This window comes from Dasypus novemcinctus, chromosome 2, assembly GCF_030445035.2.
Source record: "Dasypus novemcinctus isolate mDasNov1 chromosome 2, mDasNov1.1.hap2, whole genome shotgun sequence".
Classification (NCBI taxonomy): Eukaryota; Metazoa; Chordata; class Mammalia; order Cingulata; family Dasypodidae; genus Dasypus; species Dasypus novemcinctus.
The window spans coordinates 10,285,426-10,302,512 of NC_080674.1; the positions used below are offsets into that span (position 1 = coordinate 10,285,426).

Here is a 17,087-nt window from a genome sequence, read left to right on the forward strand (position 1 = left end):
TTAGAGAAAAGGCCAAGGACTATATGAAAAAGGGTGGAGAAGTGATGGGAGGAGAGCTTCGCTTTTCAACAGCCTGAAGCAATTTAGCTCTGGCTAGACGAGTGTAACTCAGTAAATTAAGCCCTGGCCCCATCTGAACCCATTTCCCGCAGAGACGGATTGTGTTTCAACCTCTAGCCTAAGTGGTTTTAAGGAAGTAGTCGTTCAACCAAATGCAGAAGTCTCCCTTGGAAGGAGATTGGTAAAAGCTAGTACTTGTCTCGTTTTTCATTGACGTTTTAGTACTTTCTCAAAACGTGTGTAGAAACCACAAGGTGCCGAAGAACAACGCAGATTCCCGGGCGCACTGTGTTCAGGGGGCCGCAGAACTGGAATTTACACCAGCACCTCAGGCAATTTTTAAGTACCCTATAGGCGCGGCCTTTGTCTTGCACTTCGGCCTGGCCGAGCTCCTCAGGCAATCGTTCTTGGGCTCAGGGCCGTCTGGGTCACCTCCATACCGCACAACCCAAGTTCAGCTTCGGTTTAAACTTCAACCCCGGTCTCCTGGAAAGCCTTTCGGACGAGGACGGAGAGCTTTACACCCATCAAGATTCATTACACCCCGCCCCACGGAACCACAAACACCCCCGCATCCACCACCTACTGAGCATGCGCCCCGCGACCGGAAGTGACGAGCCAGATCGTTGGATTTTCCCGCCCCTTCCGCCTCCGTGGGCCGCCCAGGCCTCGCCCCTCCGCGCTCCCGGCCCCTCCCCCTCCCCGTCTCGCTCGCTTTCTCTTAGCCTCTCTCCCTCTCCCCCTCTCCTTCCTGTCTTCCTCGCGTTCCCTTTCTCGCACCTGAGCACACACACCTGCCCGGGCCCGACTCCCTCTCCCTCCTCCCCTCCTCCCCCTCCCTTCTTCCCCGCCCTCGCCCGAAGGCTCGGGCCTCGGCCGCGGGCGTCTCGCGGCTGCGTCACCGCCGCCCTCCCCCAGACAAGATGGACACCGCCGAGGAAGGTAAATCGGCGTCGCCTCGGCGTCCGCGCCCTTGCACGGCCGCCGGGTTCGGGCCCGGCCGGGCCGGTCCGCGCCGCTCGAGGCGGGGAGGAGGGTACCCGGCGCGGCGGAGGCTCTTCCCTGCGGGCCGGGGCGCGCGGTGACAGCGGCGGGACCGGGGCCGTTTGCCCGCGCTCCGGCGCGGAGGTCGCGCGGGCGGGCGGGGAAAGGGGACCCCCGCCGAGCCCCCCGCAGTTGCCCGCTCGCGTGGGCGGAGGGCGTGCGGCCCGGGCCGGGGCCGTGGGCGCTTTCCGGGAACCCGCGCTGACCGGTGGTCTCCCGCCCCCGTCTCGCCCGACCCTTGAGGAGGGGAGGGGGCGCCTTCGATGCTGCTGGAGTGTGGGGGTTCCCCCTCGCGTGGTGTCTGTCCCTTTTTGTCTGTCTTTACGGCGTTTTGCCCGAGGCTGCAGAGGCCCTGTCCTCTCACGACGAAACTTCTTTGTTGACTTTGAAACTTGGCGAAAAAATACCCCGCCAGGTGACGGCCGAGTGGAGCTGACGGACCCGTGTTTAAAAACCTTGCCCTTTGCTGGCCTGGCCCTGGAGAATTTGTTTACTAAAGGGGAAGGGGAAAGGCCCAAAGAGATTGTTAGAAGGAGGCTCTTTCGGAGTTCCTTAGATTTCTTTTGTTTGGTCTAGTTTATTTTCTTTTTCATCCCTGACGTTGTTAAGCGGGGTTTTGTTTTGTTTTGAGAGTGCGTGTCTTTTGGATATCGCTGTTTCGGGAAGAAATGACCTTTATCAGCTGAATAGTCAGATTTAAAGCTTTACACCTTAAGAGTATTGAAATGCATTTGCTTAATTACTGAAAGTAATAGGCTATTTTAAAGCAGTTTTATCTTTTTAGAATCTCAGATAATTGAGTAAGTCAACAGAGAAAATTACTAAATCATACTACCTTCCATTAAAAATATTCTAATATGTAACGGAATTTCTCATTTTTTATCTCATATATACAGTTCAGTGATATTAACTACTCTTCTGCTTCATGATATTGGGGTTATCAGTGCAGCTATATTTTTAAGTACCTTGAGTGTATTTATGTGGGAATACGATTAGGATGTTTCAACCTTATGGGCTGTGATTTTGGAGATTTTAAATGAAATGGAATCTCTGAGCTCTGTCCCAATCATGAGGGATAGTTTCATGTTATCTACACAAATAATGAGTTGATAACTTGATTTTTTATTTTCTAAGTAAGTTTTTCCTTAGATAATAAAAATTTTCAGTTGTAATGGTATTTTCGTGTGGCATGCTCACATTCACATTTGACCTTAATACCTTTTATCTTTATAGATGTAGAAATATAGACAGGTTATTTTAATACATTGTTCAAGCCTTTCACAGCTAAATAAAACTCAGATTTGAATCTAGGTATTCTGATGGCAAATAGAATTTTCCTTTCGTTGTGCCACAGTTGTGTTTATTATATGTAGTGAGTGAAGCCACTTGTCACAGGAGATTTCTTTGGAAAAACGGTAAAATAAAACTGAAGAACTCAGTCTTTTCGACAGGTGGTTCTTGAAGGTAGGTCCTTCTACCTAGGTTTCACATTCTTTTGGATTGGAATTTTGATGAACAAATCTAATGAGACATACATAATTTGTTACTTGAGATATAGTAGCATATTATAGTAAATTCCCATTTTTATCTTGGATGCTTAGTACAGTACTTGTATGCATTTGTGGTAAGATAATGGTATTTCAGAAATTGCAGAATCTTGAAGTGTATTTTCAGTGCACTTCTAGTGTGTAAACTTTTTTCCTTTGTAAAATTATAATCAAGGTATGAAATAAATATTTACCAATTGAACATTATTCCCTATTAAAATAACTGATATTTGCTCAGGACTTAATTTGTGGTGGGTATTTTACTAAATGCTTTATACGAATCTCATTTAATTCTCTTAACATTTTTAGGAAGGCAGTATCTCCATTTTAAAGATGAGGAAACTAGTTTGGGTTAGTATGATTACATAACTTGCCCACAGTCACACAGGTAGGACATGGCAGAGGCAGCATTCAAACGGAGGTAGTAAGACTCCATATTTAAATTACGTAATATTATAAGTGCCTTTTCAATGTTCAGTGTAGGATAACTTATTCTTGGCACTTTAATTTACATTAGCTAATTTTGTGTTTATTTTATGTAACTATTGTGAAAAGAAAATGAATTTCAATACTTCTTATCCCTATATTTGCAAAATTCCAAATTGAAAATCTCCTGAAATTTTCAAAATTAATTTGGAAAATATTGGAAGGAAAGGGAGGACTCTAGAGGATTTCTTAATGAAAATGATAAAGTGAAGATGCCAAAAGACTGGAGATAACTGTTCTGTTTGTTAAATCAGATATTGTAGATTATTTCCTAAATTTAAAAATGCAATTTGGGTTTTTATCTGTTTACAAAATAAACAATTTTATGTAGGGGATCTGGAAAAAAAATGCAAAATAAAAAGACTATTAAATTTTTAAAAGCAACTGGTGATCATATTACCCAGTGTTTAAAAACACTAATGTTGTGGTTTACTTATTTTTTGGTTTGTTTTTGAGGTATTGGGGCCAGGAATTGAACCCCGGTCCTTGTATGAGGGAGCCGGCCCTCAGCCATTGAGCCACTCTGAGCCACTTAGCTCCCCATAATTTTTTGTTTTGCTTTTGATTTTAGGAGAAACTGGGTAGGGAACCCAGGACCTCCCGTGTGGGAAGCAGGTGCTCAACTGCTTGAGCCACATCACTCCCCTACTTGTTTTCTCTTAAAAAGATAAGTTAATATTTGAATATTCTGAGCAGTGATATTAAGAATGTTACTAAAACACCAACTATGCAAATAGAGTGTTAATTAACTCTTCCCTCCTTTTTAAAAGTAGCATGATGTTTCTCTCTGATGGTACCATTTTCTGATGCCAAGAATGTTTTGTATTTGTAGTAGAGAATACTGATTTCTATTAGAAAATTGGTTATTTGCCAGATGGATTTTGGCCTTTCATATTAAATGTTTGCTAGAATTTAAAAGCCTCTAAAATGTTCAGTGTATTAAATTTTATTTTTATAAATTAACAGGTTTATACTCTATTCTCAGAACATGAGGGATGAATCACCCTATTGTTTGTATGTAGTTTGTATGAATGCACAGTGTTACATAAACTGCTATCCATCATCAATTCTTTAAACTGGTGAACTGGAGGAGACCTCTGATATGCAGCCTTCCCTTTTTATGGATTAGGAGCCTGACTGCAATGCCAAGATTTTTTCAGTTTTTATGGATTAGGAGCCTGACTGCAATGCCAAGATTTTTTCAGTTTCAGCAAAAAAAAATCTGTCCTATGTGTGAGGATATACTTTTTTTTTTTTTTAACACTGCAATGCTGGAATAGATGTTGTAAGCAAGTATTGATGTATGAAGCTCTTAAAAGTATCATTTAAAACATTTTGCCATAGTAGAGTAGAATGCTTTAATTTCAGCCCAGTGATAAAGCTGATTTTTTTCTTTTTCATTTTGCTAAATTATTGCTTGTACTAACAGAATATAATAAAAATCTTACCAGTAATTTTTTATGGAATACTAAAGCAATTATTTTTGCTTTAGTAAACATATTAATTGAAAAGTTATGAGACTGCCATATATTGCAATTGTACGGTGTATCCACTATGGCAAAAACTTGAGGTGACTTAGATTTGGAAGGAACAAGTTAAAAGGATGAGTTGTTAGGAAGCAAATAGCTAGTTATTCTTTTTCTAAAATCACATTGTCTTTCATCTCTGTTTCCAGACCTGCCTGTTTCATTCTTCTTATTACAGGTTAACTTTCACTTCTTTGGGATGCTTGTAGTCGAGCGTACAGGCATTTATTTGACAAATGTTTGCTGAGCACCTTCTGCATTCCAAGTACCATCTTATGCACTTGGCTTAGGGAGCAAAATAGGAAAAACTTCTTTCATAGAGCTCACATTCTACTTATTAGCTTAGTAGAGTAAGGGAAGACAAAATACAAACATAAAATTATGTGGCATGATCAGAAGGCTATAAGTGCTATGGAGAACAGTAAATTGGAAGAAATAAGAATTGCCTGGATATGAGAACAGGGATTCCAGTTTTCAATATGGCAGTAAAGGAAGGACTCACTGAGAAGGAACAAAGGAGGAGAGGTGGGTAAATATGCAAGTTTGTGGACTTCTCATTCCAGGCAGAGGTAATAACTAATGTGAAGTCTCTCTGCAGGGAGCATGCCTGGGTGTTCAGAAATAACCAGACCAGTGAGGCTATAATGGAGTTAGTGAGTTGGGGTAGGAGTGGGTTGACCATGAGGTCATGGGGCTAGAGGAGGTTGTAGAGAGGGTTAAGACTTTTTACTTTAGAAAGTCAGGGAGCTATGGGACAATTTTGAGCAGAGGGGAGACAAGTGGTCTTGCCATTTGCTACTTAGGTGAATATACCTCTTTCCTGATTGAATCCTAAAACCAGATTTCTGGGAGTTATAATCCAATTAGCCCTTTTTTGGATCAGGTCTAAATAACTGTGTGGCAGTTGTAGGGGAAGGTAACGTGAGTAAAAAGAATAGCTTGTATTCATTCCAAAAGGTGCCTGCTATATATTGTTGAACTGGAATACTTCTTAGACTGAAATGCTGTGAATGCTTATGCTGACCTCTGGGTATCTACCTCTTTTTGACACCTACTTCCCATTTCTCCCAGATCATGCTAAATTTAGTGGGTTTTATTTCTCTCTTGAAGGTTATAAAGATCACTTATTTCTTAGTATAATACAAGCAAAATGCAAAGAGTTCTTAAATATGGAAAAGGAGGTAATACCCCAGGGGAAGAAACTAACTAAATCTGACTGTATATCAGAATGCTACAGCAGTAGGCTAAGCAAGATACTGTAGACATTTAAATTAAGGCAGTGGGAATGGAAAGAAAGAAACAGATTAGGGTAGAACGAATACCTCATCAACAATCAGGTAATTAATGAGATTATGTAGGGAGAAGGAGTTAAAAAAGATCTAATGTAGTTTAATCAACTATGAATAGTAATAGATGATCAGTTTTGGATATGAGGTTTTTTCGTTGTTTTTGTGGTACATTTATTGCATTTGATGAATACATTTTGGAGCACTGCTGCACAGCATGGATTATAGTTTAAGTTGTAGTTTACACTCTCTCCCAGTCCATTCAGTGGGTTATGGCAGGATAGATAATGTCCTGCATTGGTCTCTGCAGTATAATTCAGGGCAACTCCAAGTCCTGAAAATACCCCCACATCTTACCTCTTTTTCCCTCTTCCTGCCTTCATCAACCCTGTGGCTACTGATTCCACATCAATGATTAACTTTTTCTATTGCTAGAGTCACAATAATTTTATAGTAGAATACCAGTAAGTTCATTCTATCAGTATTATATTCTTTCATCCTGAGGACCCTGGGATGGCAATGCCTACTCCACCTCTAAATTGAGAGGGCACTTAGATCCCACATGGCTGATAGGTGGGATTCTCCTGCTTGTATTTTTAGACTCTCTTGTTTCCTTGGTGTGGTGGTTGACCACCCTCACCTCCTTGTTAGCTGACTTGGGTAAGTCCAACGAACTATAGAGTAGGTGTTGCAACTTACCTGAGGCTCAGGGCCCAGCTGGAACATGGACAGTCCAGAGATTAAAGTCTCCTGTGCATACACCAACTCCATTGCCAACCACAGGTTCAGTAAAAGTGACAGAAGAGGCATGTGTAGAGAAGTAACATCTGAGTCCATCACCACCACACTCAGCACAGATTCCAAAGTAGGACCCACTGGCAAGGCACTGAACTCCAGAGCCATCTCCAATGACTGTAGGACCTGGGTGTCCCCATAGCACTCAGGAGCACCACTACCTGGTATTTGATATACTTTGTCTCTGAGATCCTACTGAGATGTGTGTAAACATGACCCCTCTGATGACCTCCTGACTCATTTTGAAGTCTCTTAGCCATATAAATTCATTTGTCTTTACCATTTACTTACCCCTTTGGTTCAAGGTCTTCTTCTAGTTGCATCACCAGCTGGTGATTGGTAGAAATCCCTTGGCACCAGGGAGGCTCATTTCAGGGAGTCATGTCCCACGCTGGGGGGAAGGTAATGCATTCATATGCTGAATTGGCTTAGAGAATAGCCATATTTGAACAACTTGAAGGCTCTCAAGAGGTAACTCTTAGGCACCCTGCAGCTCTAGACCAAGTTGAAATTTGAAGCACACAGGCTGCAAAGTATAGTCCTAAGTGTCAAGGACCCATCATTGGTGGATATGAATTGTTGATGCCTTGATGTCTTGGAAGGTACTGAAGCATTCTCTGTGCGTTTCTTCCTTAGAACTTGTATATACTATCCTTTTTACTTTTCTACCCTCTCCCTCATTCTCAATTGATTTTTCCTTAAAGACAGGATATGGGTAATAAGATATAATTTACACACAATAAAATGTACCTCTTTCAGCAGGCAGTTTTATTAAAGTACATTTGAGATATAGCAAAGATTTGGAGATTTTGTGTCTTCATTGCTTCTCCATTCAACAAATATATAACACCTACTATCTCTCTAAGGAACTGTGCCAACAAGTTTCCTCTATAACTTTCTTTCTTTTTTTTTAAAGATTTATTTATTTCTCTCCCCTTCCTGCCCAGGCCCCGATGTCTGCTTTTTGTGTCCATTTGCAGTGTGTGTTCTTTTGTGTCCGCTTGGATTCTTGTCAGTGGCACTGGAAATCTGTGTCTCTTTTTGTTGCATCATCTGGCTGTGTCAGCTCTCCGTGCCTGTGGCACCACTCCTGGGCAGGCTGCAATTTTTTTGCACAGGGCGGTTCTCCTTACAGGGCACACTCCTTGCGCGTGGGGTTCGCCTTCCGGGAGACACCCCTGCTTGACAGGGCACTCCTTGTGCACATCAGCACTGTGTGTGGGCCAGCTCACCACATGGGCCAGGAGGCCCTGGGTTTGAACCCTGGACCTCCCATATGGTAGGCGGATGCGCTATCCATTGATCCAATGATCCAAATCGGCTTCCCTCTTTAACTTTGATTTGCAGAGTGCCTAGAGGCACTGCCATTGAATGGAGTAATTTGAAGGCAGACAGTGGTTCTTAAAAAAACTTGAGACCCAAAAGGTTTTTGTTTATGTGGGCAATATATATTGCTATTTACTGTATTAGTAATGAAAGAATTATTTAAAATGTTAAAAATACACCCAATACATGTTAACAAATAACTGTGGTAAATAACTATTTTCCAAAGAAAAAAACTTGAGTGAGAGAAGTCACATTGTTTTAAGTTTTTACCAATCTTTTTAATGTCTAGATTATGAGAAAACAGTTGGATTCTCATCTCTGCCCCTGCAAGCAATCTATTGCCATATGTTTTTGTTCAAGTATATAAAGATTTGGCTTCACACAGATCTATAATTTGAAAAGGAGGGAATATTTTAGTAGTTTTTTTCAGGTAATTGGGGATATTCTTTGATATATCAAACTTGATAAGTAGTAGTTTTTAAATTTCTGTGGTATATAAAAACTATGTCAATTTTTAAAAAGTTAAATAAACTTAACATTAATCTTATGGTACAGGATGGAGTTGCAGAAATAGATAGACTCAAATATGGATAGCTGAGTTTTGACAAAGGTGCAAAGGCAACTCATTAGAGAAATATAAAAGTTGCAAAAATTTCCATCAACCTCAATTAATCTTAACATCTGACACCAGCTGTAAATACTGCAGGAACTCCATTTCAATTCTGACTATCTGGGGTTAGGCCAGACTCACAGGTTAAGGGCAGTCTTCTACAAGATTGCTCCAGTTTTAATTAACTTCAGGGACCCAGGCCACCCACAGATTTAGGGGTTGCCACCATCTCCTTGGGTTCAATAATTTGTTAGAATGACACACTTAAAGTGGCTATACTTAAGATTATAGTGTTTGTTTTTTTTTAGGTGTCAGGGCCAGGTATTTACCTTGGGTGCTCGTATGTGGGAAGCCATGCACTCAACCACTGAGCCACATCGGCTCCCCTGAGTTAGCTTTTTAATTTGTTTGTTTGTTGTTGTTTTTTGGAGGCATCAAAACCGAACCTGTGACCTCCCATGTGGGAAGCAGGCACTCAATTGCTTGAGCCATATCCCCTCCCCCGATTATATTATTTATTGTAGTAAAAGATAAAAATAAGTGAAGAAAAGGGACACATGGGGTGGGGTCTGGGAGGTTCTCAAAGGCAAGCTACCCTGTTTTCTCTAGGTGGGGTCAGAGCAAGGAATAGTGATGCCATTATCAATCATGGAAGCTCACCTGAACTTCAAGTGTCTCACGTTTTTATGGGGTTTCACTATGTAGGCATGTTTGGTGGACTTGGTGCCAATGTGGTTGAACTCAATCTGAAGCCCCCACTTCCCTCTCAGAGGTCTGGGAAGTCCAGCTGAAATAACAGTGCTCAAAGCCCCAACCACCTAATCACGATTGGTCTTTTGGTATGGCAAAGCCCCTGTCCTAAAGGACTACAGGTGTGACTGGCATCTGGTTAGTGTGTGAACTACCATGAGTAAAATATACTCCTATTACAGGAAATTCCACAGAAACTGGGGGAAAAGACCAGCCAAGTTTTTCATTATGAAACAGTAGTCTTTTCAACAAACCATGCTGGAATAATTGGATAGCCACAGGTAAAAGAAAAAAAAACCAAAAACTTCCAGCCATACCTTGTGTCATACACCAAAATTAACTTAAAAAAGATGATGGATCTGAATGGAAAACCTGAAACTATGACACTTTCAGATGAAAATATAGGAGAAAATCTTTGTGATCATGGTTAGGCCAAAATATCTTACATATGACAACTGAAAATGTGATCCATAGAAGAATAAAATTCATGAATTAGATGATGTCGAAATTGAGAACTTCTTCTCTTTGGAAGATACTATTAAGAGAACGAAAAGACGGGGAGCAGACTTGACCCAGTGGTTAGGGCGTCCGTCTACCACATGGGAGGTCCACGGTTCAAACCCCAGGCCTCCTTGACCCGTGTGGAGCTGGCCCATGTACAGTGTTGATGTGCGCAAGGAGTGCCGTGCCACTTGGGTGTCCCCCGCGTAGGGGAGCCCCACGTGCAAGGAGTTCGTCCTGTAAGGAGAGCCGCCCAGTGGGAAAGAAAGTGCAGCCTGCCTACACGGAGAGCTGACACAACAAGATGACACAACAAAAAAACCACAGATTCCTGTGCTGCTGACAACAAGGGAAGCAGACAAAGAAGAAGATGCGGCAAATAGACACAGAGAACAGACAACCGGGGCGGGGGTGGGGCGGGGGTGGGGTGGGGGGGGAGGGGAGAGAAATAAATACATCTTTAAAAAAAAAAGAGCACGAAAAGATAGGCCATGGACTGGGAGAAAATGCAAAACATCCAATTAAAGACTTGTATTTTATAAAAAAACTCAAGAAAACTCAGTTTTTACAAAGTGTAAACTGTAATATAACCTGTAGTCCATGGTTAGTAGCAATACTTCAATATGGGCTCATCAATTGTAACAAATGTCCCACACTAAGGGAGGATGTCCTTAATGGGGGAAAGTGTGGGAGGGAGAGGGAGTGGGGAATATGGGAATCCATTATGTTTTTTATGTAACATTTATGTAATCTAGGGCTTCTTTAAAAATAAAGAAAAATTAAAAAACCAAAACCCAGTTTTTAAAGTGAGCCAAATGTTTGAACACACCCTTCACCAAAGAATATATGCATTTGGCTAATACGTACATGAAAAGATTATCAGCATCATTAGTCATTTAGTCACTAGGTAAGTGCAGTTCGCTACCTAGTGATAACCATTTCAAACCCACTAGGATGGCTAGACTCAAAAAGAAAGATAGTAGGTATTGGCAAGGATGGGTAGAAAGTACAATCCTCATTTGTTGCTGGTTCATCAGTGTAAATAGGTGCACATGATTTTGACAGTTCCTCAGATAGTTAAACATAGTTACCATTTGATCCAGCAATTCCACTCCTAGGTATCTATCCAAGAGAACTGAAAACCTGTTCACACAAAAACCTTTACATGAATATTCATAACAGCTTTATTCATAATAGCCGAATAGTAAAAGCAGCCCAAATGTCCTTCAACTTCTGAATGGATAAATGAAAAAATATCCATACAGTGTATTATTCAGCAGTAAAAGAAATGAAGTACTGATATATGCTCAAAAAAACAAGTGAAAGAAGCTAGTCACGAAAGACCACATGTTGTTTGACCTCATTTATATGAAATGACCAGATTAGGCAGATACAGAGAGTATATTTGTGGATGCCTGGGTATTGGGAAGGGAGAGAGACTAGGAGTGACTGCTAATAGGTATGTACAGGTTTGTTTTTACAATGAGGATGATAATGTAAAATTACATCATGGTGATGGTTGCCCAATTCTGTAAATACAATAAAAATTATTGAATTGTGTACTTCAAACTGTTGAACTTCATATAAATTGTCTGTGTAAAGCTGTTAAATTGAAATTAGAATCGTACACTTATTACCTATTAGAATTCTAGGCTAAAATGATACAAACTGAATGTTGAGGAGAGGGTGTAGAACAAATGGAATTCTCATCTAATGCTGGTGGGAATGAATATTGTATGAAAGAGGCTTGAGGAATCTTTTGGTGGTGTTCATTATCTTGATTGTGGTGAATGGTTTCATCAGTAAATATGTGTAGTTAATGTATGCTAGTAATACCTTAGTAAACTTACTTTTTAAAAAATCTTTTGGTCTTTGCATTGACCATTTTGTATATTTTTGATCATTGAGCTATACAGATCTACCAAATGTTTAACATTTCATTATACAACATAAAAGCTCACCTTCATTAATATCGCCACCACTGTCGACTTGAAAAATCTTTAGGTATTGGGGAAGTTGTGCTCATGGTGGTTCAGATTTTCTAAAATCCCAATATTTGAAAGTTTGAAGTTTTTTCATATAATCTATTTTTAAAGAGGGTTTAGATTACAGAAACGTTACATTGAAAGTTTAAGAGATTCCCATATACTCCACCCCCCACCTCTTCCCCTGTTAATAACATCTTATATTTGTTAAAATTGATGAGTAAATATTGAAGCATTGCTGCTAAGGTCTATAGTTTGCATTGTGGTTTACATTTAATTCCAATGCCCTAACGATGCCTTATGTCCCACCTATTATTCCCTCCTCTTCCCCTCAGAACCTCTGGTAACCACTGTCTTTATATCATTGTTACATGTTTTTCCATTTCTATCATATTAACAAGTTTACTTTGTCCAAGGTTTTGTTCCTTCATTATGTTTGTTCATTCCTCAACCTTGAGGATTTTTGAGATGGTGATGCCTATTTTGTTCTAGATTGAGGGGGTGGAAGTTCAAATTTTATCGCAGGCAGCAAATACTGTCATTTTCCTTGATATGTTAGGCTCACTTCATTTTTGAGAAAATGTCTGTCAAATACTTAAGTCTGAATAACTGTAGATTGTCATTCTTTTTTTTGTAGTACAAAAGGTGTTTTATGAAAGGAAACTTTTTTTTTGAGCCAGATTATCTTTTTATTAGGAAAGCACCAACACCACATTTCTTTCAAATCACTGGAATTTTATTTCCCTGAGGCTTATGACTTACAACCAAAGACATTGTGCAAAGAAAGCAAAGATTTGGAGAGGAGACATTGGTAACGTAGGAGACCAGGTTGACAACAGAAGCCATCCAATACAATATATATAGACTGCGATATTCAATAGTTCTAGTGAGTGGAGGTGGCTTAAGCCATTAGGCACCTTCCTCCCATATCAGAGTCCTGAGTTTGGTTTCTGTGTCTCCTAAAAAGAAGACCAGCACACAACAAGCAGACACAGTAAATGCAAACAATGAGGGTGCGGGGAGGAATAAATAAAGTAAATCTTTAAAAAAAAAATCAATAGCTTTCAAGAAAACTTTTTTCTTTAAATCAAGAGGAAAAAAAATAAGCAATGTTAACAGGAGACCTAAATCTTATACAATTCAAAAAGCATTCCCTCCTCCCAGATCATAGAGCATAAAATGGAAAACTGTATATGCATGTGAGAACTAGCTACTATAAATTTATCACCCTTTTGTAAAAAAGATTTATTTTCTATTTCTCTCCCCTTCTCCCCCCAGTTGTCTGCTCTCTGTCCATTCAATGTGTGTTCCTCTGTGACTGCTTCTATCCTTATCAGTGGCACCGGGAATCTGTGTTTCTTTTTGTTGTGTCATCTTGCTGTGTCAGCTCTCTGTGTGTGTGTGGCGCCATTCCTGGGCAGGCTGCACTTTTTTTTTGCGCTGGGCGGCTCTCCTTACAGGGGGGCGCACTCCTTGCACGTGGGGCTCCCCTACGCGGGGGACAACCCTGCGTGGCACAGCACTCCTTGTGCGCATCAGCACTGCGCATGGGCCAGCTCCACACGGGTCAAGGAGACCCGGGGTTTGAACCGGGGACCTCCCATGTGGTAGGCGGACGCCCTATCCTTTGGGCCAAGTCCGCTTCCCAATTTATCACTTCTTAAAGTTGCTTATATGTACCATAGTGTAAAAAAATACTGAATAAATAACCTTAAAAATTGCTGGCAACTCAAAAGAATGGAACAAGTGGTTTTCCTTGATAAAACCATTTTGTGCTGCACTTGAGCCCAGGAGTGAGCTCACACCCACTGTATTTTATAGTTTAAAGTTTCCACTTGGTTTTTCTTAATGCCTTCTATTTTCTTTGCAGTCTGGGTGCAGTCAGGAGACATAAAACACACAGTAATCTAAACAGGGGAAGTTTGAAGAATTTTAAAGCTATAATAGAGTAACTTAAAATGTAAAGAAAAGTATAAAGGGTATGGTGCCCTTAATTTTGTGTTAAGATTCCAGTTGGTAAGGGGGCAAAGGAATTAATCATATAATTCACAGAGAAATAGAACTTGGTAAAAAAAAATATGGGGAAATATCTTCATTAGTAGTAAAACTATTAATCAGCTGCTATCCTACCTAATTTTTACCCTTATATTTTAATTTCATGTGTTTTACTATGGGATGCAGTCACTATTACAAATGAGAAATTAGGGAAACGGACTTTGGCCCAGTGGTTAGGGCGTCTGTCCACCACATGGGAGGTCCGCGGTTCAAACCCCGGGCCTCCTTGACCTGTGTGGAGCTGGCCATGCGCAGTGCTGATGCGTGCAAGGAGTGCCGTGCCACGCAAGGGTGTCCCCCGCGTGGGGGAGCCCCACGCGCAAGGAGTGTGCCCGTGAGGAAAGCCGCCCAGCGTGAAAAGAAAGTGCAGCCTGCCGAGGAATGGCGCCGCCCACACTTCCCGTGCCGCTGACGACAACAGAAGCGGACAAAGAAACAAGACGCAGCAAATAGACACCAAGAACAGACAACCAGGGGAGGGGGGAAATTAAATAAATAAATAAATCTTTAAAAAAAAAATGAGAAATTATTATAAAGTTGCAATAGTAGATAGGAAAGATATATAGAACATTTACATAAAATTGTGAAAAATAGAAGACATTCAAGAAAACTTGATCACATAACCAAGATGATGGGAGAGAGGAAGTGTGATAAAGTCAAAAGAAGTACTTTTTGGAATTGGGGGTTAGATTATCGTCCTCCTTCACTCTTTAGCTTGCTTGATAATTTATTTGGGTCTCAGTAATGGAATAAAGCCTCCTGCTCCCCCCAGCCAATTTTCAGGGATAGTTCAGTAATGTTCCAGATCTCTTGCATGCTGTGTTCCACTTAGAAGCTGTGGCCTCAGGCATGTTGCCATCCTTACCTTTTAAAACTCCAGTTTCCAGAATTATAAACAGGATAATAACAATACTGCATAGGGTTATTGTGAGGATTCAATGACATGATGTATTAAGAGTGCTTAGAACTCTGTCTAGAACATGGCACTAATAAAGGGGTTAAAAAGGTTTGTGCTTTTTTGATAATTTCTGTAAAGTAATGGTTAGTCTAATTTCCTTCATTAAAGGTTCCTTAGTATGTTATACCAAATTGTTAAAAAACTTGTAAGATCAAATGCTATTTAATTCCTTCAGATTGATTTTGAGAATAAGAAAATATCAATTTGGATTTATCATTTTGAGGAATACCACCTTAAGAGTATAAAATTAATTTTTCTTTTCCCTTATTTTTTTCTCCTAAGGTCCAGTTAAGAAAAAACATTGAAGATCCTTATTCTCTCATTATCTCTATTATTATTGTTAATGGAAACAATGCTTTTGAAATAACCATTTTAATAGTTTCATAAGTGTATTTTCACTTAATGCATTTTATAAAAAAGCTACATTGATTTAAAGTTTCTGCGTCTTATAATTTGTAGGATATAAGCTTATTGGGATGTTAAACTTCTCATTCTGTTTGAATTGTACAAGTTATTTACAAGTTCAGTGAAACGCTCAAAAAAGCTTATGAAAAATAAGTTTATTATACCTTATATAAAAGACCTACAGCAATATAGAATGATTGTTAACTTCCTTATTACAATTTTGTTACATTTCTTTAAACAGTTGCTTAAAGGTGAAAATAAATGAGGAAGATTATTATTGCTTGGAAATAGTGATATGTTAGAATTCCCTTTAGCATGGTTTTTCCCATTTGAGGACTACTTTGTCATTGTTTTCACGTCGTCAAAATTAGTTGGGGAGCAGATGTGGCTCAAGTGGTTGAGTGCCTGCCTCCCACATGGGAGTTCCTAGGTGGAGTTCCTAGGTTCAGTTCCTGGTGCCTCCTAAAGAAAATGGAAACAAGCAAAACAAATATAAAAACCAGCTCGGGACCTGATATGGCTCAGTGGTTGAGTATGAGCATCCCACGTTAAAGGTCCCGGGTAAAATCCCTGGCTCCCGGTACCTCAAAAAATAAAAAATGGGAAACGGACTTGGCCCAATGGATAGGCCGTCCGTCTACCACATGGGAGGTCCGCGGTTCAAACCCCAGGCCTCCTTGACCCGTGTGGAGCTGGCTCATGCACATTGTTGATGGGCACAAGGAGTGCCGTGCCATGCAGGGGTGTCCCCCGCGTAGGGGAGCTCCACGCGCAAGGAGTGCACCCTGTAAGGAGAGCCGCCTAGTGCGAAAGAAAGTGCAGCCCGCCTAAGAATGGCGCTGCCCACATGGAGAGCTGACACAATAAGATGAACAACAAAAGGAAACACAGATTCCTGGTGCCGCTGATAAGGATAGAAGCGGTCACAGACGAACACACAGCGAATGGACACAGAGCGTTCAATGGGGTAGGAGGGGTGAAGGAAGGGGAGAGAAATAAATAAAAAATCTTAAAAAAAAATAAAAATAAAAAAAGATAAACTGACAAGTGGATTAATGCACCTATTCTTCCTCTTGTTGGCACTGATTCCAGTACAGACAGTGATTTAAAAAAAAAAAAAAAAAAAAAGGCACCAGGGTCCCACAAGCCCTTCTCATGACTTCTGCTAGTCTTTGTCTTAGGCAGTTTTCAGAAGTTTGATTATGATATATCTTGGTATGGGTTACTTTGGGTTTATCCTGTTTGGAGTTTCTTTACCTTGAATCTGTAGGTTTGTCTTTTGCCACACTTTAAAATTACAGGTGTTTTTTAAAAGAGGTACTGGGGATTGAACCTGGACCTCATGTGGGAAGCAGGTGCTCAGCCAGCTTAAGCTACACCCACTCCCTTTAAGCTACTCTTTTGAATATGCTTTTCAACCCCATTTTCTGGTTGTTTTTTTTTTTTTTTTTTGACCAGAATGTTAGATCTTTTGTTAGTCACACAGGACCCTGAGGTGTTTTTTATTTTTAAAGTCTTTTTTTTTTTCTGTGCTTAGATTGTGTAACTTTCCCCTGACCTTTATTTTGCTGCTGAACCCATCCAACAGCTTTTTACTTTTCACTTCTCAAATTCCAACTTGGTTCTTCCTTGTATATGCTATTTCTTTGCTATTTCTTTATTTTCTCTTAGGTTGGTGCAAAAGGAATTGCGGTTTTGGACTGAATTTTAGGTCATTATAAATAGGCTCAAACACATCTTTATTAATCAAAAT

General features: G+C 40.4%; 1 protein-coding gene across 2 annotated transcripts in view; it reads left to right on the forward strand.

Moving 5' to 3' along the window:
* The first annotated feature begins 680 nt into the window (after window positions 1–680).
* Window positions 681–17,087, forward strand: part of MARCHF6 (membrane associated ring-CH-type finger 6) — a 110,161-nt gene continuing 93,754 nt past the window's right edge. Inside the window, exon 1 of one of the 2 annotated variants that reach the window (XM_012517980.4) lies at window positions 681–1,002. In XM_012517980.4, the coding sequence (XP_012373434.1) occupies window positions 984–1,002 (19 nt within the window). In that variant the 5' untranslated portion in view covers window positions 681–983. The remainder of the gene's footprint in view (window positions 1,003–17,087) is intronic. The other variant, XM_058306866.2, reaches the window with a different exon arrangement.